General features: G+C 44.3%; 2 protein-coding genes across 7 annotated transcripts; both read left to right on the top strand.

Annotated features, from left to right (window-relative positions):
* The first annotated feature begins 247 nt into the window (after nt 1-247).
* On the top strand, nt 248-8,062 carry gabpb2a (GA binding protein transcription factor subunit beta 2a). Of its 4 annotated transcripts, none has more exons than XM_076075578.1 (9): nt 248-405; nt 2,433-2,540; nt 2,808-2,894; nt 3,276-3,443; nt 4,216-4,410; nt 5,197-5,362; nt 5,447-5,623; nt 5,700-5,818; nt 6,115-8,062. In XM_076075578.1, the coding sequence occupies exons 2-9, from the start codon at nt 2,433-2,435 to the stop codon at nt 6,457-6,459; spliced, it is 1,365 nt and encodes a 454-aa protein (XP_075931693.1). In that variant the 5' UTR covers nt 248-405; the 3' UTR covers nt 6,460-8,062. The 4 variants fall into 4 exon arrangements, with proteins under 4 accessions (XP_075931693.1, XP_075931695.1, XP_075931692.1 ...); XM_076075577.1 differs by having other exon boundaries at nt 255-1,176; XM_076075580.1 differs by lacking the exon at nt 2,808-2,894 and having other exon boundaries at nt 249-405.
* A 1,418-nt stretch (nt 8,063-9,480) lies between these two features.
* Nucleotides 9,481-17,368, top strand: anp32e (acidic (leucine-rich) nuclear phosphoprotein 32 family, member E). Of its 3 annotated transcripts, XM_076075595.1 has the most exons (8): nt 9,795-11,524; nt 11,702-11,883; nt 13,072-13,221; nt 13,629-13,751; nt 13,938-14,100; nt 14,490-14,617; nt 15,015-15,054; nt 15,149-17,368. In XM_076075595.1, exons 2-8 carry the CDS (start codon nt 11,842-11,844, stop codon nt 15,232-15,234), a joined length of 732 nt encoding a protein of 243 aa, XP_075931710.1. In that variant the 5' UTR covers nt 9,795-11,524; nt 11,702-11,841; the 3' UTR covers nt 15,235-17,368. The 3 variants fall into 3 exon arrangements, with proteins under 3 accessions (XP_075931708.1, XP_075931710.1, XP_075931709.1); XM_076075593.1 differs by lacking the exons at nt 9,795-11,524; nt 11,702-11,883 and adding an exon at nt 9,481-9,672; XM_076075594.1 differs by having other exon boundaries at nt 9,795-11,883.
* Nucleotides 17,369-22,386: the final 5,018 nt, after the last annotated feature.

Below are 22,386 nucleotides of genomic sequence, written 5' to 3'. Positions count from 1 at the left end.
TAAAAATCATATATATTCATATATTTAAAATATTGTTCAAAATGGCGGATACATGTATATAAACTCACACAAAGTTATTTTAAATGTTATTTATTAAAATATAATCTTATAACAACATGGAGGTCTGACCTCAGGTCCGTCTTCGTTTCTCCAGTTTCCCGCCATCGGACTGTGACTCCGCCGCTCACTGACCTGAGGTCTGTTCCAGAGGAGGGGGGGGGGGACAGGCCCCGCCCACAGGGAGGTTAACTCACTCCTTCCTCCTCCGGTGTCGCGAGGCCGCCATTTTTGTACCAGAAAAAAAAAAACTATTTTTTGAAAATCCTTCTCGACAGGTGAAATACCTGATATTCAGGAATTACGTCAGGGGACGTAATCTTGCGAGAATCTACGATAAAAAAGAAGGTAAACACGTTTTAATTTAACTTGCTAACAGTCTGCATGCACACAAGCTAACGGCTAACAGAAGCTAGCTGGTAAACACCAGCGTCAACGGAGACCGCACTTCCTGTCGGGATTTTCAGTATAAAATTCGAACTGACGAAATGTTTTAAGGTGTCACATTATGAAAAGCGTTCTTTATCATTGAGTGGTCACATTTAAACATAGCAGGAGTAGTATGTTAAGTCGAATATTTCTAATTTCCCTTTATTTATTCAGCATATTGTATACACTTTAAAAAAAAAAAAAAAAAACAGAATACTAAATAAATTGTCCAAGACTTAAAATAACAACAATGAAACTTCAATGTTAATAAATACAAGTTAAAATAATACAAATTGAAAAAAACGCTTCTGTATGTATAATATTTTACTTGTTTAATATTTTTACTGTTTTATTACTTATTCATAATTATTATTTTTTACTGTCTTATCTTACTCAACGCTCTTATGTTGAAGGCCACATCCATAACATCCGGTCCCTACTCCAGGGGTTGCTCGCTAACTTTCCGCCGTAAACAATACCCGAAGGAGCCCGTCGAGCTGCGGCGGTGCCACAATGTTCATGTTTTACTCTTTTTAAAAGAAAAAATGTGCACAATAACCGACCTATTTTTGTTCTAAACGCGAAGTAACACGAGCGCAGAAAGACGCTTCAGACGCGGAGGGATTTGTTCGTGCTAACGTTAGCTTAGCAGAAGAACGTCTGCGGCTCGTATTAACAAACCTGCACGCGGTAAGTAGCTTCTTTTATCGTCTTTGATCGGAATAAAAAAAACGACGATTTATCTTCGTCTTCTGACGTGAAACTGTCTTTAAAATAATATTCATTTAAACGAGTTCTACGAGTTCTGTCTCGTGAGCGGTTTGAGGGCGCGCGCTTGAAGAACGCTAGTTAACCGGATGTGGAAGTAGTTTTTTCTCCCGTGTGTAAAATAGGAAGATTTCTCTCTGACTTCCTCCGGAAAACCAACAACTTAATATCAAACGGTTTCCTGTCTGTCGCCGTTAATGTTTCGGTGCAGCGGGAAACGTGTTTTTAACAGTCGCCGTGGTAACTAACGGATCGTGGAGACGTGGCACGTGGCGGACTCTTTCTCTCTGCCCGTGGAGAGGAGCAGTAAAATGGCTCCTCGGCCGCGGAGAGAAAATCCTCGTCCTGCTACGTTGAGTCTCAATCACAGCCGCTGTGTAGCGCTGCGGGGCCCATTATCGGACAGGCGACGGTCCGGCTAACGTAGCTAACTTAGCTTAGCTTTAGCTCCTTTACCACCAAAGAGAACCATTGTTTCCAGTTAAGCCACAGCAACAAGCCCGTCAAATACATAACTGCAGCGAAAATACTACTACCACACTGTAGTAATACTCTGGTACAAGTAAAAGTACTAATACCACACTAGTAATACTCTGGTACTGGTAAAAGTACTAATACATGCTGATATTCTATATATTTATATATAAACTGTTTATGTCAGAGCTTTAGTGTCTTTGTAGATTCAGATTAATAATACAAAATGAAATCCACTAATAAATGATGTTATTAATATATTAAGTCTATTGATCCCTGGAAGTTACTCACAAATATATATGAAATAAATACATTAAAAAGAGCTACAGCTTTAACATTTAAGTGATGAACACATTCATCAATAATTATAAACAATGATAATCATGATACTTTTACTTTTGGTACTTTCATTTTGACGTTAATACTTTTGTACTTTTACTCAAGTAACAATCTGAAGTGAAGTAGAAGTATAAAGTATAAAGGAGCAGAAAAGAAGTACGTTACAAGTTCCACAAGAATGTACTCGAGTACAACACTTGAGTGAGTAAATGTACTCTGTTAGTACCTCAACAGTATAAATGTGATTCATTTGATGTTAAATTTACCATTAAAGTAAAACAATGTGAAACTGATAACGCAGAAGGTTTGTGTGTTTTGTTTGTTGCGATGCATTCAAGGACACGTGTCTCTGCTGTGTTTGTCAGATGTCGCTGGTGGACCTCGGGAAGCGTCTGCTGGAGGCGGCTCGGAAAGGTCAAGACGATGAGGTCAGGAACCTGATGGCCAACGGAGCTCCGTTCACCACCGACTGGGTGAGTGTTCCACACCGTTACACGACAACAGCCTAGTGATAGTCAGAGGAGGAACCATAACCAACACGCATGTGTTGAGCTCACTTTAAAGGGTTTTAGAGAGAACAGCTGTGACCTACTATCACCAGTTAGCTACCTGTTAGCGGCTAACGGCTAACCGGTCACATTGGATGTTTGCTAATGAGTGATGAGGAAAAACAGCGGGCCTTTCTCAACATGCGTACTTCTCTGTACTTGTGTTCTCGTGGACTTGTGACATGTCATCAGCTGTTCCAATTCAAAGTTCACATCGAGCCAAGCACGGTCCAAATGCCCGGATGTGGCTCCGCCCATTCTACCGGGGGTGCATCGGAGGTGACGCGTTATTATCACGTTAACTTGCATGTCTTACACACATGAAGATAAAGTTGTGAACACCGGCTGAATATCTATTAAATACATTTAAAAACAGCAGAATAAATAACTAAAATAATAATAATACGTTCATCACTTAACTTAAAGGCAGCTACAAGACCCGGCTCCCCATACATACACATACATACACATATACGCACACATATACACATATATATACACATATACATACACATATACACATGAATCCCATCCTCGTGTCCTCATCATTGTGGTTTTAGATCATATTTCAGGACAGTGACATGAGGCCTTGAGCTGTAATAACGCTGTAATGACGTATAACCCTAAAGAGCTTAATTACCTGTCTCCTGTGTCCTGTAGTTGGGGACGTCTCCGCTCCACCTGGCCGCTCAGCACGGTCACTACTCCACCGCCGACGTCCTGCTGAGAGCCGGCGTCAGCAGAGATGCTCGAACCAAAGTGGACCGCACGCCGCTGCACATGGCGGCCGCCGAGGGACACACGGTGATCGTGGAGCTGCTGGTCCGGGTGAGGACGCTGCATCTGGGTCTCTTTTGGTTATTTTGGGTTTCTGAGCCTCCGCCTTATTTATTTTACATAAAACATTCAATGACAGTGAATTTAACTCCAGCTAAATTTAGTGTTCTCCTCTTAACTCTTCTTTTAAAACATTACCCTTCTTCTTCTCTTGACTCGTCTTCTTCTCTTGACTCTTCGTCGTCTTCTTCTCTTGACTCGTCGTCTTCTTCTCTTGACTCGTCGTCTTCTTCTCTTGACTCGTCTTCTCTTGACTCGTCTTCTCTTGACTCGTCTTCTCTTGACTCTTCTTCTTCTCTTGACTCGTCTTCTTCTCTTGACTCTTCTTCTTCTCTTGACTCGTCTTCTTCTCTTGACTCTTCTTCTCTTGACTCGTCTTCTTCTCTTGACTCGTCTTCTTCTCTTGACTCGTCTTCTTCTTCTCTTGACTCTTCTTCTCTTGACTCTTCTTCTCTTGACTCGTCTTCTTCTTCTCTTGACTCGTCTTCTTCTTCTCTTGACTCGTCTTCTTCTTGTCTTGACTCTTCTTCTCTTGACTCGTCTTCTACTCTTAACTCGTCTTCATCTTCTCTTGACTCTTCGTCTTCTTCTCTTGACTCTTCTTCTTCTCTTGACTCGTCTTCTTCTTCTCTTGACTCGTCTTCTCTTGACTCGTCTTCTCTTGACTCTTCTCCTTCTCTTGACTCGTCTTCTTCTTCTCTTGACTCGTCTTCTCTTGACTCTTCTCCTTCTCTTGACTCGTCTTCTTCTTCTCTCTGTTCAGAGCGGCGCTGACATTAATGCTAAAGACATGCTGAAGATGACGGCTCTTCACTGGGCGGCTCAGCACACTCACCACTCCGTCGCTGAGACGCTCATCAAACACGGAGCCGATGTTCACGCTCTGAGCAAGTTCGACAAGACGCCGTTTGACATTGCGGTGGACGTCCAGAACACGGAGCTGATGCTGATGCTGCAGGTGAGACTCTCGCCTCACGTCTCCATTTACTGGGTTTTATTTGTAGGTTTTAATCAATGTTGTTGGTCTTCAATAAGACACTTCAGTACAACTCGTCCTTTAATAAACTAAACAAAGAAATAAAAGCTGAGCTTCCTGTTTACAGTTTATAGTTCAGATATGACATCATCTGTGGAGCTGATAAAAGATCAATACCGTCTGTAAACAATGACGATAACACCAGACCTCACCAGCTGATTTTCACATGTAAACAAAGACAGAAGAGACCAGGAGACAACCTCCGCTTCTTTAAAGTGAAGTCAAAGCTTCATGTGTTAAAGCTGCATTCTCTCTAGTGTCCACCAGGGGGCGACTCCTCTGGTTGTATAGAAGTCTATGAGAAAATTACTCTACTTCTCTCTTGATTTATTACCTCAGTAAACATTGTAAACATGAGTTTATGGTCTCAATCTCTAGTTTCAAGTCTTCTTCAATACAGCATGATGTTCATTTAGTACATGATGGTCCATTTAGAGTCAAACAGACCATAAAGCAGGGGATGCTTTAGGGCGGGGCTACACAGTGATTGACAGGTCTCTACCAGAGACGTATACGCCGTCTCTACGTCATTCCTCCTCAGTCCAGATATGGTCACTTCCTGTTCACTGGTTGCACAAAAAAACAAGATGGCGACGGCCAAAAGGCTGAACTGGAGGCTTCAAAGCTCCACTTGTTCTAAACTGGAACCGGTTTAGTTGGGAGGCGTTTTAAAGTACGTGGAGTCAAACGTAATGCTTTTGTCTTCAGGAGGGAATGCAGAACCAGGTGAACATGAACCAGGTGAACCTGAACCAGGTGAGCATGAACGTGGAGACCAGCACCACCAACCAGCCTCAGTTCATCATCCAGGGGATCCCAGGCATCCAGGGGGGGGTGGTGAACCTGGCCGAGCTGCTCAACAAAGCCAACGCAGGTTCGAATCCCCGTCGGCACGGAAGATGAAACCTTTTCTTTATTCAGCATCGCGCTCACACGTTAACACTTTGTGTTCCTTCAGGCGACTCGGAGGAAGCGATGGCCGCCAGCGCTCTGGACTCCAACATCCAGCATGCAACAGTGGTCAACGAGGGGGGTCAGAGGGTCATCACCATAGTAACGGACCAGCATGGCAACCTGCAGACCACGGGGGGGATGGCCCCCCCCTTCTTTGTTACCATGCAGCACGGACAGCAGAGTACGTGACCTCGTGTACATATATACAGTGTGTGTGTGTGTGTATATATATTTATGTATTGATTAACTGTCTCCAGTGCTGGCGGTGCCGGCTAACGCTGTGACGGAGGAGGTGGTGACAGAGGAGCCTCAGGCTCCGCCCACCAGGAAGAGGAAGCTGGAGATCACCAACAACCACAACGACTCAGGAGAGACGGTGAGACGCCGTGAATGTCTGGAAACACACTTAAATAAATACCGTTTATACAAAAGTACATCAGACCGAGAGCTTTCACATCAGCTTCTCTAGAAGTGATGCATTAAACATAAACAACTGTAATTATTCTCATTATCGATGACGTTTCTGGTGAGTTTTTAGGAGAAATTTAATCTAAACTTATTGATCAAATATTCATGTTGGAGAGTTTCATACATTAATACTAAATATTATATTATTGACGTTAAAAACAAAGACAGGTTTTAAAAATGCCGCTTCTCCTTCTCCTCCTCCAGGAGTTGCTGCAGAGGCAGCTGCAGGAGGCGAACAGGAAGGCTCAGGAGTACCGTCAGCAGCTGATGTGTAAGGAGCAGGAGGCGGAGGAGTACCGTGTGAAGCTGGAGGCCATGTCTCAGTCTCAGGCCAACAACGCCGCCATCATCAGCGCCGCCGCCAACGCAGCCAGTCCAGAGGAGGTGGTGGGGGGGGAGGAGGATGAGGAGGAGGAGGCGGAGGCCGGCATGGTGGAGGAGGAGGGGGAGATGGTGGTGCTGCAGGAGGGAGGCATCATCATGGAGGGGGAGGAGGGTCAGGTGACTCTGGTGGAGACGGGGGGGGAGACTGCGGAGGTCAGCTCCTAACAGAGAGGGGGGGGCACATCGAAACGGGAGAATTTCAAGTGTACACCATTTTGAATCCCCAAAAGACAACATGGAGGAGGAACAAAATGGCTCCCCAGAACCAGATGACCATCGAGAACAAACATGGCGGAGGAGTTTTGTCATGCGCCATTTTGAATCCCTGAAAGATTGGATGATAACACTTCAGAGAGAGGAAAGTAAAAGGACAAACCATTGGGAGAGACAGACTGAAACCAGACTAAGCAAACATGGCGGAGGAGGTCAGTCGTGAGTTCCCACTCCTAGATGAACGTCTTCTTAAGCGGAATGCAAAATGGCGGCTGGGGGGGGGGGGGGGTCTTAAGGCAGCCATGTTTGTTCCCGGGACATCGCTTTAACGCACCATTTTGCTTCCCCAGGCTACCTTGAGTGAGCCACTATAAAGATCACTAAACCTGATACTCATACAGCAGGAATTAAGACTTCAATTTAACATCTTCCTTCTGTGTTTTTGGGGGGGAGCCCAAATGGTTGAACCCTTTTACATCCGTGATGTTATTCTTTCCGCGGGTTGTTTATCTGATGCCTTCATAACTCTAACGTCTTGATAAATTGGGGCCACGTTAAGCTTGCACCATTTTGCATCCCCAGCACAGACGACGGCATCTTTTTTCCACGATTCTTTGGACACTAAAAGAACTCTTAACTGCTTTCCTACTTTTCCCATTTAATGTTTTTGTTCATAATCGCTTTTGCTTTTCGGATCCAACGTCATCATGTTTGAGAACACGTTGCCCAAAGGGGATGCCAAATGGAGCTGTTTGTGAAGCAACGGGAAACATTTTTGGGGGATTAATTCGCTCACAGTCTCAATGAGAAAATTAATGTTGGAACGTAGAAGAACTCGTCTTCATTCCCGGAACCGAACCAGATGTTTAAAACCATGTTCTGATGACATCATCATCAGCTGTCACCTTGTGATCGTATTTAATAGATTCTTAGTTTATAAACATTCACATCAAAGAACCTGCGACTGGTTGATTTTGGAGCATTTTTTGATTAAAATAAGACAAAGAAATATTGAAACGATTGTTATTATTAATCATCTATTTTGATTAATACCATCGTGAACGTTCAGACTGTCTTTTAGCCTTTAATCACACATTTACATTCCTGCTTTTACACTTCCTTCCTTCCAGCTGCTGCCGGTTTCTGAACATCTAAATATAATTTAGTCTTTTCTTTAAAGTTCTGTCTACGTTCAGTTCCCTCAGACTGAACCGGCGGGTTTGAGATGTGACGACACGCTTCAGCTTCTTTAACGAACATTCATAGAAACCGCTGTCGTGTCTGGAAGGAAGGAAGCCACCCGTCTATTACCGGTCAGCGTGGACTTTAAAGCCGTGGTCACTTCCTGTCAGCTGATCGACTCCGCCTCCAGTTTGAGTTGAGTACGATAGTTATTTTTTATAAAGCTCAGCTAAGCCGACCCTTTTTCTATGTACATATAAAGCTGTATTTTTGTAACTGTACCTGAATGCTTCACCGTGATGATGAAGATGATGGTGATGAAGATGGCTGCCTGCATTGTTAATCTGAAATATAAACACTTGCTTTTTTTGAACTCTTGTTGTGTTTTTGATGCTTTTAAACGGCGACACCTGAACTCAGCACGAGGCGTTCAGGTGATTGATCTCAACATGAGCTTAAAGTTTGAAAAAGTAACTGATTGTGTTTTTAAGATAAAACACAATACTTGTCAGGACCAATTAATTGTTGTATTTGTGTCTAAAATAAGTAGTTATGAGACGGTGAAATTATACAAGTATACATGTTTGGCTCCAAAAACATTTTTTTTATTTTCGTCATAAATGTTATTTGTGACGTTACAAATAACATTTAAGGAAATGGAGACGATTGTTAAAAAATAGAATACATTCAACAAAAATAACATTTTAACAGTAAAATAATTCATTAATTCTGTTAAAGAGCGTCGACGGATTATAAGATATTTTTGTTCAATTTTTGACTCAAACTTCTTTTTGTGAACTTTGACGCTAAAATAAACTCGACTGAAAGCTCCTGAACAGCTGCTCAAGGGTCAAAGATCAACAAGGAATATTTAATCTCAACTATACGTCTGTGATGTTTCCTTAATTAATTATAATTATATTTAATTATAATAATTAAATATAATTATTAGATTTAATTACTATAATTATAATGATTAAATATAATTATTAAATTAAATATAATCATAATTATTAGATGATTACAGTTTATAATCTATATGAAACTATATATTAATTTAAAGGTCACATGTCAGTAAGTGGACCTGGAGTTTAGCTTCTTGTTATTTTTTTACTTTTTTTCCACATCGGGAGTTTAAGAACAATGGTTCCGTGTTGAGTCGCTGCTCTGGAGCTTTCGATCGCACCGCACTGACTTCTTCGACTGAAAGCTCCAGAAAGCCTTTTCTTTCTTACACTTCATTAGTGACGAATATATTTCAGCTAATCGCTTTATTGCTGATTTATTTCAATGGAATGATAATTATGATCTTAAAAGTCTTATTGATAAATAATTAATTTACTGGTTATGTCGTTTCATTGGTCTGAATCTGGAAGAAACTAAAATAAATAAAAACATATAGTGCAGTAAAAATCATATTTCAGTAAAAAGTAGAAAGTAGCAGGAAACGGAAGTACTCAAGTAAAGTACTTGTATTTGAGTAAATGTACTTACTTTCCACCATTGAGTATTTTGTTTATATTTTCTCGGTATTCTGTGTGTTTTCTGTCTCTATTCTTTCATAAATGTGTGTCCAGTGTTGTTTCGGACAGTACAGTTTGGATATTTCGTCCTTTTAACGGATACATATCGATTCATCTCGTGACATTTGACTACAGCTCCCATCAGGCGTTCACAGGCGGCTACTGGGGATATTCCCGCCCAGTTGGTGGATTATGTCCGATAAGTCCTGAGTGACGTGTCCACCGACCAATCAGAGGCGGCGGAGAGGAGGGGGAAGGGGGAGGGGGCAGGGCTCGAGGTATCATGGAGGATCAGTTCATGGAGGATCAGTAGGCGAACTGTGGCCATCAGAGGAGAGCAGCGACCGCTCTGATCTCTGGGAGGTTTATCAACTGTTTCTCTCTAACCGCCGCGCACGAGACAAACATGGACATGAAGAAGAGGATCACTCTGGAGCTCAGGAACCGGAGCCCGGCGGAGGTGAGCGGCTCCTTTATTTCTATATTTTAATAACGTTTTTAGATGTGTTGCCTGAAATAGCACCCGGAGCCTGGACCCACCACCACGGAGCTCATCACATGGGGGTCCGCTTACGACCCAACTTGCTCGCGGGCTCACACGACCCGAGAGCAAGTTGGGTCGTTGTTATCGTTGTGATCGATCAGTTTGATCAGCTACCGGCTGGATGTGGAAGCATCTCCGTTCTCCTCTCTCTATCAACTCTGTAACGGTTCAAATCCCACCGGAGCCCCCGAACAGTTGCCGTTATACCGTGTATCTCGACGGGGACTCGCGACGTGCGGGGTTTTAACTTTTTAATCATCGATCACCGGGGGGGAGCTCCGGGAGTTAAAACGACACGACGATAACTGTTAAAATCCACTCAACATACGGGTACTTAGGAACGATTAAAAACTGCTCAACATACGGGTACTTGGGGCACATAGAGCGGGAGTTTATCGGAGGAGCTCACGGCTTCGTTTCGACCTTTTTTAGAACAACGACGTCGGTTTGAAACAGCGGACATTTTAAGAACCAACGGCTTAAAACTTCGACGGAAACATCTGGTCTCCGGACGTTTTATTCTGTTTTAAATCAAACTCATCTTCGTTCGGTGTTAAACTAAATTTAACGTCTTTTTCAAAGACCTTTCGTCGACCTTTCCCCGGTGCTCGGTGGCTGATCTCCGGTCACGGAGACATTTTGAGTGAGCGAGCTCGTGCTCGACGTGTAACGCTTGTAACGCGTTACCGATTTATCGTTACTGAGAGCGGATTAACGGGCGTTTCGACGGAGGAGGTTTTTTCTCCGTTTTAACGCAAAATATTGACGTGTTTTATGTTCCACTACCGTTGAAAAGACGTTACACTACTGTAACGCAAGTAACGGTGTGTGTGTGTGAGAGTGACAGCGTCGTAACGAATCAAAATGGCGTTACTCGTCGAGGCTTTAACGTAAAACGGATTAACGTCTTCATGGGTTGTTTGTTCCCGTTTAAATGAACGTAACACCGAGAACAGACCGAATATTAAGAGCAGGAATATGTAATAAATCATGTTAGTAAAACTGTGTGTGTGTGTGCTCAGCAGACACACACACAGTGTGATGGTGTCTCTGGTCGGCCTGAAGCTGAAACACTGAGTTACATAAGAAGAAGAACCAGAAGGAACTCTGGGAAATAAAAGCAGCCACAAAGTCCTCCATGATCCAGTTTATTTATGAACATATTTAATATTATTATTCCATATCGCTGAAACAGTAGGGAGGAAAGGAAACGAGGCCACTGATGAATATGTTTTTGTTCCAGCTTCTCTAATGTGACTTTATTTGTTTTATGATGATAAACTGAATATCTTGAGTTTTTAGCTGTTGGTTGAAGAGAGTAAAGAAGTTAAAGATGCCACTGTATTTATTATTATTATTATTATAGTTATTATTAAAGTTATTATTATTATAATAGTTGTTATGATTCGTATTGTTATTATTATAATAGTTGTTGTTATTATTATTATTATAATTATTATTGTTGTTATAGTTTAAATTTTATTTTTTTTAATGTATTATACTATATTGATCCCGGAAGGGGAAATTTGTCTCTGCATTTGACCCATCCCTGTATATAGGGAGCAGTGGGCTGCCAATGACAGGCGCCCGGAGAGCCGGGGGTTCAGTGTCTTGCTCAGGGACACTTCGACACGTGACACGTCCCGGTTACCAGACAACCCTCTTAACCCAGTGAGCCACGGTCGCCCCAAAAAGTAGTCTCCGTGGAGGCGGGACTTGTAATTGGAGGGACACCTGTCAATCAAGACCAACATGTCCTGATTGACAGGTTGGTCTTGATTGACAGGTCTCTGCTCTAATAATTCATTCTTGACGTCTCACCTCAGAAGAACTCCTGTTACTGACATTTAAATCATGGATTCATTTGTCACTTTTCTCCATCAATCAATCAGACGTTAAATATTAAATACTGAAATAAATAAAACACGTGAATGTTCCCCTTCAGAGCGGCTTAAAGGCGTTTTACAGATCCGTTTATATTCAGACTGAGGACTGGAGCCTCTAGTGGACGTGAGAGGAACAGCAGCAGTTTATCTTTAGTGTCTAACAGACACACGGAGGCAGGAGAACGGAAAACAACTTTGTATGGAGTCTGGTGGAGCATCTCTAAACAGTACTGACCCCAGGGTAGGAAATTTACATATTTTTTAGGGGGCAACTTTTGCCCCCACTGACTGAAATCCAGGGCATTTAAAAAAAAATTGGGGGCACTTTTTGAAACTTGTGAAATAACATTTAACCTTTGTTCAAAATAATAAATATACTTATTTAGGCTTACAGTATGTGAGCAATTGTCATCAAATGGCAATAATAAGACTATTAGGCAGTAGTCTACAGATTCAAAGTGTTTTCTTAGATTTTTTTAAACAAAAAACAAACATAAATCAGACAATCATATTAAATTTTCTTCTTATTTCTTTGTGGTTATTTATTATTATTATTACATTTTTTTTAAACAACTATTAACAATTATTGAGTCAACGATGCCTTGATGACATATACATCAGTCATTGTATGGAATTATTGAGAAAAAATATTTTTGTAGCACCTCAAATATTGTGATATTACCCATTTTTGTCCTGAATTTATGCATTAGTCATTGTGCGGAATATTTGAGAAAAACATTTTTATAGCACCTTAAAAATTTAAAACATTTGAAGGTACAAATTCAGTTCAGAGTTTTTACTTAGTAAAATATCTTAATTGACTGTCAGTCAGGTATTATTCATTAGCAACCCTCAAATCAAAGAATAAAGACACTTTACGCACAATTTAGGTGTATTTTCCCTTTAACTCACGAGATGCAGGTAGCATGTTTTATAGTTAATGTGAATATAATTCATACTTTGTTGGCATCTTATTCTGAAAACCGGATGTTCGTCTGACGAAACGGGATGTTGTCTCACGTTAATCTTTCCGCTAACTTTCAAAGTCCTTCGCTCGCTCCCGATCTGTGCCGTTTGAATGAGTTTACCGTGAATGTCAGCATATAGGTGCACTAACATGTGAGTGTCTGCTGAGTTGACGCAGTCTCGCAGTCTCAGGTCTGATGAAGAAGCGCTCCATTTATTTATTCGTTTAGAAAGTTTGGTTCTTCACGCACACACATCAGTCAAGGCGAAAATCAAAAACATTCTATGGCAACTGGACCGGGTCATATAGGCTACGATGTTTTTCACAAGTTGATTAAATTATCATCATTATTAGAGGAAATTATGGGGGCATTTTTTACCCCTCTCCTCGTGATATCGGGGGCAACATTGTATTTCTTAGGGGCAGTTTTGCCCTTCGCTGACTGACCCGTCTGTCTGTCAGATTGTAGAGCTGGTGGTTGATAACAGTCGCTCTGCAGACGGAGAGGTTGAAGGTCTGACGGACGCCCTCACGGAGCTCGAGTTCCTCAGTATGGTCAACGTGGGTCTGAGCTCGCTGGCTAAGCTGCCCTCACTGCCCAAACTACACAAGGTAACACACACACACACACACACTATCGCTGTGTGACCTCCACTTCCTGATGACGGCATCGTCTCTGATGTCCGTCCACAATAAAAGTCCTTAAATTCTTAAATCACAGAGCTCTGAGAATCTTCATGTTTGAGGTTTTCTTCAGTCTCATATTGATCCAGAGATCTTTATATTGATGAGTTCACTGTAAACAGCAGCTGATAATAAATACTTCTGCATACTTTACCTGCAGAATATTTGATTAAATGTAAACAAATATGGACTAAAACAAGAGATATCAGTTCATAAATAAGGATGTTCATGTTAGCATCTATCAGATGAGCCAAAATATTTTTCGCATTTTCACAGTGTAGCGTAGCGTAGCCGTGGTGATGAGTTCATGGACAGTCTGACTCTTGTGTTCTCAGTTGGAGCTCAGTGACAACAACCTGTCTGGTTCTCTGGAGACGCTCTCAGAGAAATGTCCCAACCTGACGTACCTCAACCTGAGCGGGAACAAGATCAAAGAGCTGAGCAACGTGGAGGCTCTGGTACAGAACACACACACACATGCACTTGCACACACATCTATCTGTTTTGAAAAAATTAAGGATTTTAATAAACAAAATAAAGGAAGAGAAGACGAATGATTTTCACAATAAAGTCCTCCATGGAAACCAGTGTTGCTGCCGATATTCTTCAGGTAGCATCATACGTCTGTTCGTCTCCTGCTGCAGCAAAACCTGAAGAGCCTTCAGAGTCTGGACCTGTTCAACTGTGAGATCACGTCTCTGGAGGACTACAGGGAGAGCGTGTTCGAGCTGCTGCCTCAGGTGACCTACCTGGATGGCTTCGACCAGGAGGACAACGAGGCGCCCGACAGCGAGGCCGACGACGAAGGTCAGTGATCGGTGGAGAGGGACCAGAACCAGGTCTCTCTGTGTGTGTCTGAACCCGATCCCGGTCTCTCTCGGTGTGTCTGATCCCGATCCCGGTCTCTCTCGGTGTGTCTGATCCCGATCCCGGTCTCTCTCGGTGTGTCTGATCCCGATCCCGGTCTCTCTCGGTGTGTCTGATCCCGATCCCGGTCTCTCTCCGTGTGTCTGAACCTGATCCCGGTCTCTCTCCGTGTGTCTGAACCTGATCCCGGTCTCTCTCCGTGTGTCTGATCCTGATCCCGGTCTCTCTCCGTGTGTCTGATCCTGATCCCGGTCTCTCTCCGTGTGTCTGAACCTGATCCCGGTCTCTCTCCGTGTGTCTGAACCTGATCCCGGTCTCTGTGTCTACAGACGAGGACGGAGAGGACGGGGCGGCGCCGACCAGAGACTACGACGAAGAGGACGATGAAGACGAGGACGAGGACGGCTCAGAGGGAGGAGAGGTGGGGCTGAGCTTCCAGGTGAACCGGAACGATCAGGTGAGCAACTGAGGCTCCCATGATGCACCTGTCCAGACCAGCAGAGAGTGCTTCACTTCTTGTTAGTGGAAGTGAAGCAACACGAGATCTTTGTTGAGTTCTTGCTGCTCAGCGACGAAGGATTCTGTATTTATGAAGATCAATATTAATCACTCATCGTGGTCCGGTTCTCCGGTCTGAACTGAGCCGGTCTGATGGATCCACCTGTGACTGTTCTAGACCAGGTTCAGACCAATGTTTCTATAAAAAGACATTAATTATTATCTACGTTGATGATCTGTTTAAAGACGGCAGCGTGTCAGAGGAGGTCTGATGGTCACATGACGTAGTCGTTAGTGTCGTCCAATCACAAACAAGCTGCCTTTATTTTGACCGAAGAAACTCTTCTTCCTCTCAGGACGACGACGATGATGATGACGAATTTGGTGAGGAAGAAGGTGAGTGAAGAGTCATTCTGATGTTTGATTGGTCGCAATCCTGTCGCTCCCCTCTGATTGTCTGTCTCTCCGTCTGTCTCTGTCTGTCTCTCAGATGATCAGGCCGGCATTCAGGGAGAAAAGAGGAAGCGAGAGGTGGACGACGAAGGCGAGGATGACGAGGACGATGAAGAAGACTAGTCCTGATCTGTGTGTCCTGTTTCTGTTCTCCAGACCAGCGCAGAGACAGACAACAGGACCGAGTGTCTCCACTAGTCTCCTTCAGTCCGTCTTTATTTTTAGATAATATATAAGAAGATTTTATCAGAACTTCAACCTCAAGAGTCCACGTGTTTCCCTTTAAAGACCTGGTCCAGGATCAGTCTGTTTGGTTTAGTCCGTCCCCCTTCTCCACATCCTGAACCTGATCCTGAACCTGATCCTCGTCCAAACGGTCTCACTAGCAAAGAATCCACCAACCGAAAAAGACAACTGAGAAAAAGGTCCCGCCCCTCCGCACATGACTTCCTGTAAGCAAAGATGTTTCAGAATGATGTCACTTCCTGTCTCCACCATCAGCTGCTGTCCTAAAGAGCCTCCTGACAGAGTCCAGGTCCGACTACAAGACTTGTCTCTTTAGACATAAAGAAACGGGAGGCGCCAACCGGACTGATCCAGATCAGACGAATCCAGAACACATCTGCATCAGGACCGCTTGGTCCAGGTCTAGGAGATTTCTTGTATTCTGCTCTGGGCTTTGGACCTGCCGTCTCAGACCGCAACCCAAGTCTTGATCCACCCGTCATAGATGATCTCAGTGAACCAGGATCCGGAGCTTCAACAACAGGAAGTGAAGAGATCGTCAGGTCTCCAGGAGCTTCAGACCAGAACCACAATCCAGTCCGATCCACACCTTTTTTAAAGAATCACCAGAACCGGTTCTTCCTGCAGCCATATCCGGTTCTGAACTCTAACTGGGGGGCGGGGCGGCGGCGTCCCAAAGTCTTCAGGATCCTCCGTCCCGTTCTGAACCTTCTAGTCTCTGAACTGATCACGTTAGAAACATGCAGACCTGGTGTAGCTCAGGTCCACGTACCCCCCCCAGTGTGTGTTTGGTTTGTTCTGGGGGGGGGCATTAGTTCTGATCCGTCTGTTTTTCTTTGGAGCGACTTGTTTGTTTTGTTGTTTTTGTCCCTGAACGCAACTGAGTCTCCTGTGGATAATGTTGGCATCACGGGAGACCCTGAACGCCTCGTATCGATTCGTTAATGTTTTGTGTTTTAAATAAGAAAACTTTTGGTTTCAGTCGGGACGCGACCGGCGGTCTCCTTCACTGACCCTCCGTTAGTGGACTTCCTGTCTCATTTAACCACGATGACCAACGGTCGCTTTTCTCTGACTGAATACATTTAAAAAGGTAGAAATTCAACGTATTCGCAGTTTCTTTTTTTTTTTTTTTACCTAAAATAAAACGTCAACATTTCTTCCCAGGGACTCAGCTGCTCGTCCTCCCCCCCCCCCCCCCCCCCGTAGATCACGATCGTTCTGACCGTTGATCTCCTGATGAGTTGGGTTTGATTCTGAAGAAGCTCAACTTTGACTTTTAACTAAACTGCTTTAAAGTTTTAGCTTGTCTCTCGTTTTACACTCTTAAAAACACAACGCACCGCTTTTAGATTCTCACGGCTGAAGCAGGTTGAAGTAGTACTGTAATACTTCAGCGTACAAGTACATGCATCAAGTGTGTATTTAACCTCTTCATAATTAGATTTAATCATCTTTAAACTCTGAAACAAACACTTTTACGTCTGTTGACCGTTAGAAGTGACAGCAGCTCGACCAATCAGAGCCCTGTGGGCAGCTAGAGGCGGGGCGTGTGTGTGTTAGCTTAGATGCTACGGTAGCATCAGCTCCATCAGAGGATGTCATTCAAACACCGAACGTTTTCATTGGTTCTTCTTCTGGCTGCTGTAAGAGTTTGATTGACAGCTGGTTCATCCAATCACCTGCCAGCTATTCCTCCTGCAGTCTATTTAAAAGTGGGTGTGTTGTGTTTTTAGGAGTGTAAGAGGTGAAACGTCGCATCAGTCGGTTTGAACCGTTTTTTAAGGCAATATTGTAAATAGACTCTCTGCTCAGTTTCAAGTTTGTTTTTATTTTGTAATGAATTTAAATAATTTTACAGATGTGGTGTTCTTTTGCAGCGAGGTGATAGTTGACCCCCGTCTTTTACCTGTGACCCCGCCCCTCTCTTCTGGGGGGGGGGGTGGCTGTGTTTGATTCTGTGTGATGTAACTAAACATATTGAGGGGTTTTAAATAAAAAACTAAAGGAACAGGAAGTTGTGTTTTTAAGGAGAAGTTCGGGGGAAATAAAGAGGTGGAGCTCTGAGGAGGAGGCGGAGTCTCTCAGGACGCGCTGGGAGCCTGTGAGGCGAGCAGCAGGGTTCAGAAACCCTCGACTCTGCAGGTGAGTGTCAGCAGGTGAGTCTGAAACATGAACCAGAGGTTTTATCAAAGTAACTTCATCTAACGTAGTATTTAGTGCTGTTATAACGTTAGCTGTACTCAGTACTGCTCGTCTGAGGACGTGTGATAGTCTCACCTGGTGAATCGCTTTGCTGATTACCAGGGAGGCGCCTGCACTCAGACGATGAACACTCAGTAGATTGCTGTCCTTCAGCACCGCTGGAGGCTGGAAGCGTCAGGCGAACGAAGGCAACAGGGCGACTTCGTCAAGCTGAGACTCCTCCAGCGTGTGCTTAACGTGTTTCTATTGTCTAGTCTACCATGTGTTTGATCCTAGTTCTGCCCGGTGGTCACGTAGACGTTGGGCCACTCCCAGGTGACCTCACTAACCTCATCTATCCCACTGGCTCAGTTCATGGCGAGCTCGTGGTGGCGGGGGGGCTGAAAGCTGAGTTCATCTCCCTCAACATTTAGTTCTGTGTGACGGATGGAAGTTCCCTCTAAAATATTTCATGTTACAAGTTATTAATCTGATGTAAATGATATGAACGATAATCATAAATATCTGCACCAACACGACTCTTATTGTGAAAATCGTTTGTCTTCTTTTCCTTTTGAAATATTTGTTTAATTTTCATCTTAAATAACATCTTTAATTGTTTTAATCATTTACAGGAGACTTGTAATCATCATTGAAGCCAGTTGAAGCGCTGGTTGATCACATGACGGTGGATCACATGACGGTGGTTCTCAGGACATCCTGTAGGTGGCGCTGCTGTCTGTTGCGCTGCTGCTGAAACAACGTGATGAAGATTAAACGGGTCACAGATGATCTATAGTTCAGTCCTTGTGCACATTTATATATAATAATAATAATAATATTAGATGTTTCTTTACGTTAACTAAAATAAGTCAAACTTACATTATAAAGATGTGTTGACTCAGCTAAATATGAAGTTTAATTCAATTGTTTCCTGAAGTTCAGATTATTTAAATCGGCTACATGTTCAAAACTTAAGACAGTTTTGAACAAATCATTGAGATTTAGTTCAGCTCTGATTCATGAAGCACGAAAGGGAGCTCATGTTAGGAGACGAGGTGATGAGGAGAGGAAACGAGTAGCACCCTTTGACCTCTGAGCCTCCTCCTCAGATTTAACATGGATGACACTGGTAAATTGTCCTTTAATGGATGTAACAGCTGTGACCACAGACAGACACTTACACACACACACTACAAATACTCTGTTACAAGTAAAAGCACAGATTTACAAATGTAAGTTCAGATGTATTAACTTTAACAAAATGTAGTTAAAGTATTGGTGTAGAAAAATGTCTCCTTTGGGACCAGGGGGTCAGGGGTCCTGGAAAAAAAGGTGTGTGTGTGTGGGGCTTTTGGTCGTCATGTTATTTTTATAACAGAAACATTAAAACACACAGCTGTGCTGTTATTGGACAAATACAGCAGGTCGATGACATCACTCTGACCTCTGTGCTGCAGTGTGATGATGTCACTGTTTCTTTGTGTTGATAAAAAAACGAAGTATTTTTAGTTCTGTTGCTACGAGAGCTCCTGCTCCTCTTCCTGCTTCTCCTCTTCCTTCTGCTTCTCCTTCTCCTCCTGCTTCTCTTCTTCCTGCTTCTCTTCTTCCTCCTGCTTCTCCTCTTCTTCCTTCTGCTTCTCCTCCTCCTGCTTCTGCTTCTCTTCTTCCTCTTCTTGCTTCTCTTCTTCCTGCTTCTCTTGATTTTCGTTCGGTCGACTTTGTTTTCTGTCCGTTTATCAGAAGAAGAAAGAAGTACTTTGATCTTTTACTTCAGTAGAAATATTAGTGTAAAAATACTTTGTTACAAGTCCTGCATTTAAAATACAATTAAAGAAAAACTACAAAAGTATCGACATCAAATAATACTTCTATAAAGTACACATTCAGATTGATATCTATCGTATAATTCATCATTTATTAGTGTTGATATAAAGTAAGAAGAGATGAGAGGATTAAACCAGGTCGAGGTTTGGAACAGACGCTGCAGGGCTCTGAGTCACACATACATTACAGTCCAGTCATATAGCAGACGCTTTTATCCAAAGCGACTTACAATAAGTGTATTCAACATAGGTTTTCGAGAGAACTAGTCACCAGAAGTAATAAGTGCATGTCCTTTCCTCAAACAAGCATCTAAGAGCATAAACCAGAGCCAACGTACAGTGCAGAAACAAACGAATGCAATAAGTGCCACAAACTAATATAAAAACAATAAGTGCAATAAGCTAGTATGAATACAATAGATGCTAAGTAAGTGCTAAGCGGAAGGGTAGGCCTTCTTGAAGAGGCGAGGTGAGTTTTCAGCCTGCGCCGAAAGATGGGCAGCGACTCTGCCATTCTGACGTCAGTGGAGAGTTCATTCCACCACTGTGGGGCCAGGACAGAAAACAGCCGCGACCGGGTCGATCGGCCGCAGGGACCTCTGAGCGACGGGGCAACCGATCGCCCCGAGGTAGCAGAGCGAAGTGGTCGGGCCAGGGTGTAGGGCTTGTCCATGGCCTGGAGATAGGAAGGAGCTGTTCCTTTCACTGCCCTGTAGGCTAGCACCAGAGTCTTAAACTGGATGCGGGCTCTTACAGGTAGCCAGTGTAGAGAACGGAGAAGGCAAGTTGTGTGGGAGAACTTGGGGCGATTGAAAACCAGGCGAGCTGCAGCTTTCTGGACAAGCTCCAGAGGTCCGATGGCCGACGCCGGGGCTCCGGCAAGTAGTGAGTTGCAGTAGTCCAGGCGGGAGATGACAAGAGCCTGGATGAGCACCTGCGCCGTCTCGCCAGTGAGGAAGGGGCGAATCCTCCTGATGTTGTAGAGCAGGAATTTGCAGGAGCGTGTAACCGATGCAATGTTTGCCGAGAACGACAGTTGGTCATCCAGGGTCACACCCAGGTTTCTCGCAGTCCGACTTGGCGTCACCACGGTATCATCAATGGTGATGGACAGGTCTCGGTGTGGGCAACCCTTCCCCGGGAGGAACAGTAGCTCGGTTTTGTCCAGGTTGAGCTTGAGGTGGTGTGTCGTCATCCACTTCGAGATGTCAGCGAAGCACGCAGCGATGCGTGCCTCCACTTGAGTGTCCCCGGGGGGAAATGACAAGACCAGCTGGGTGTCATCGGCATAACAATGGTAGGAGAAGTCATGCGAGCGAATAACAGAACCCAGAGATGTTGTGTAGAGCGAGAAGAGAAGGGGGCCCAGGACTGAGCCTTGTGGAACCCCCGTAGTCAGCATGCGTGGTTCCGACACAGAACCCCTCCATGACACCTGGTAGGATCGACCTGTCAGGTAGGATGCAAACAGGGAGAGTGCAGAGCCTGAAACGCCCATCCCCTCGAGGGTGGATAGGAGGATCTGGTGGTTAACAGTGTCAAACGCCGCAGACAGGTCCAGGAGAATCAGGACAGAGGAGAGAGAGTTAGATCTCGCTGCGAGAAGCGACTCCGTCACCGCAAGGAGGGCTGTCTCAGTCGAGTGACCCACTTTGAACCCGGACTGTTGAGGGTCCAAGAGGTTGTTTTGGTGGAGATAGGATAGTTGAGTAAAGACAGCATGTTCAAGTGTTTTGGAAAGAAAGGGTAGAAGAGACACCGGTCTGAAGTTCTTGACATCAGAGGGGTCAAGTGATGGTTTCTTCAGAAGGGGGGTGACTCTAGCAGTCTTGAAAGCCGTGGGAAAGCATCCTGAAACAAGAGATGTGTTCATGAGGTGGGTGAGAAAAGGAAGGAGTTCAGTCGCAATAGACTGAAGAAGAGGGGAGGGGATCGGGTCAAGGGAGCACGTGGTGGGGCGGTTAGATGTAACAAGGTTGAGGACCTCGTGAGGGGAGAGGGGAGCAAGATAGGGCATGGGGAGGGAGAGCTGTGGGGGAAGAGCTGGAGATGGTAGAGAGGGAGAGGGTGGACAGGGAGAGAGTGAACAGGGGTCTGAGAGAAGGAGGATCTGATATCGTTTACCTTCTTGTCAAAGAAGTTGGCGAAATCGTCAGGGAGAAGGGAGGAAGTAGGAGGAGGGGGTGGGGGTTGGAGGAGTGAAGAGAAAGTTTTGAAGAGTTTTTTAGGATTTGAAGCAGAGGTTAGGATTTTGGAGCGAAAGAAAGAAGCTTTAGCAGTAGATAGAGTGGTGGAAAGAAGAGCTTGGAAGTTAAGAAGGTCCCCCGGGAGTTTGCCTTTTCTCCATTTACGCTCAGCCTCTCTTAGGCTCCGTCTGTCATTACGCACTGAGTCCGACAGCCATGGGGCAGGTGGGGTTGGCCGTGCAGGCCTGGAGGTGAAGGGACAGAGGTTGTCCAAAGAAGAGGAAAGGGTGGAGAGGAGAAGATCAGTAGCAATATCAGGGGATAGGAGAGAGAAGGCTTCAGGGTCAGGGAGAGCAGAGGTAACAGAAGATGAAAGATCAGCCGGGGAGAGGGAGCGGAGATGACTACGGGTAGAAACCATGTGGGTAGGTGGTGGAAGTAAGGGGGGAGAGGAGAGGGAGAGGGAGTAAGACATGAAATAGTGGTCAGAGAGCTGGAGGGGAGTGACGGATAGGTTAGCAGTAGAACAGTGTCTAGTGAAGATAAGATCCAGCTGGTTGCCGGCCTTGTGGGTAGGAGGAGAAGAGGCGGGGTAAAGGTCAAAAGAGGAGAGGAAGGAAAGAAGCGGTTCTAATTTATCAGTCTGGATGTTAAAGTCTCCGAGCAGGATGAGTGCAGAGTCATCATCATGGAAGTGTGAGACTAATGTGTCGAGATCTTCCAAGAACTCACCAAGAGGGCCTGGTGGGCGATACACAACAGCAATGGTGAGCTTGACTGGATAAGTGACAGTAACCGCATGAAATTCGAAAGAGGACGGGGAGAACTGAGGA

Source organism: Anarhichas minor, unplaced genomic scaffold (assembly GCF_050575085.1).
Source record: "Anarhichas minor isolate MPS153535 unplaced genomic scaffold, ASM5057508v1 ptg000053l, whole genome shotgun sequence".
Lineage (NCBI taxonomy): Eukaryota > Metazoa > Chordata > Actinopteri > Perciformes > Anarhichadidae > Anarhichas > Anarhichas minor.
Note: the sequence above shows the minus strand (reverse complement) of the source record. Positions and strands in the feature narration are given on the sequence as shown.

Excerpts from the sequence above, each read along its gene's own strand:
- gabpb2a (XM_076075578.1), top strand. The coding sequence starts at position 2,433 with ATGTCGCTGGTGGACCTCGGGAAGCGTCTGCTGGAGGCGGCTCGGAAA. Across the intron at positions 2,541-2,807 it reads CTCCGTTCACCACCGACTGG|CTGTTCCAATTCAAAGTTCA; the intron begins GTGAGTGTTCCA and ends ACATGTCATCAG. Across the intron at positions 5,363-5,446 it reads GCTCAACAAAGCCAACGCAG|GCGACTCGGAGGAAGCGATG; the intron begins GTTCGAATCCCC and ends GTGTTCCTTCAG.
- anp32e (XM_076075593.1), top strand. The coding sequence starts at position 9,619 with ATGGACATGAAGAAGAGGATCACTCTGGAGCTCAGGAACCGGAGCCCG. Across the intron at positions 14,618-15,014 it reads AGGTGAACCGGAACGATCAG|GACGACGACGATGATGATGA; the intron begins GTGAGCAACTGA and ends TCTTCCTCTCAG. Across the intron at positions 15,055-15,148 it reads CGAATTTGGTGAGGAAGAAG|ATGATCAGGCCGGCATTCAG; the intron begins GTGAGTGAAGAG and ends TCTGTCTCTCAG.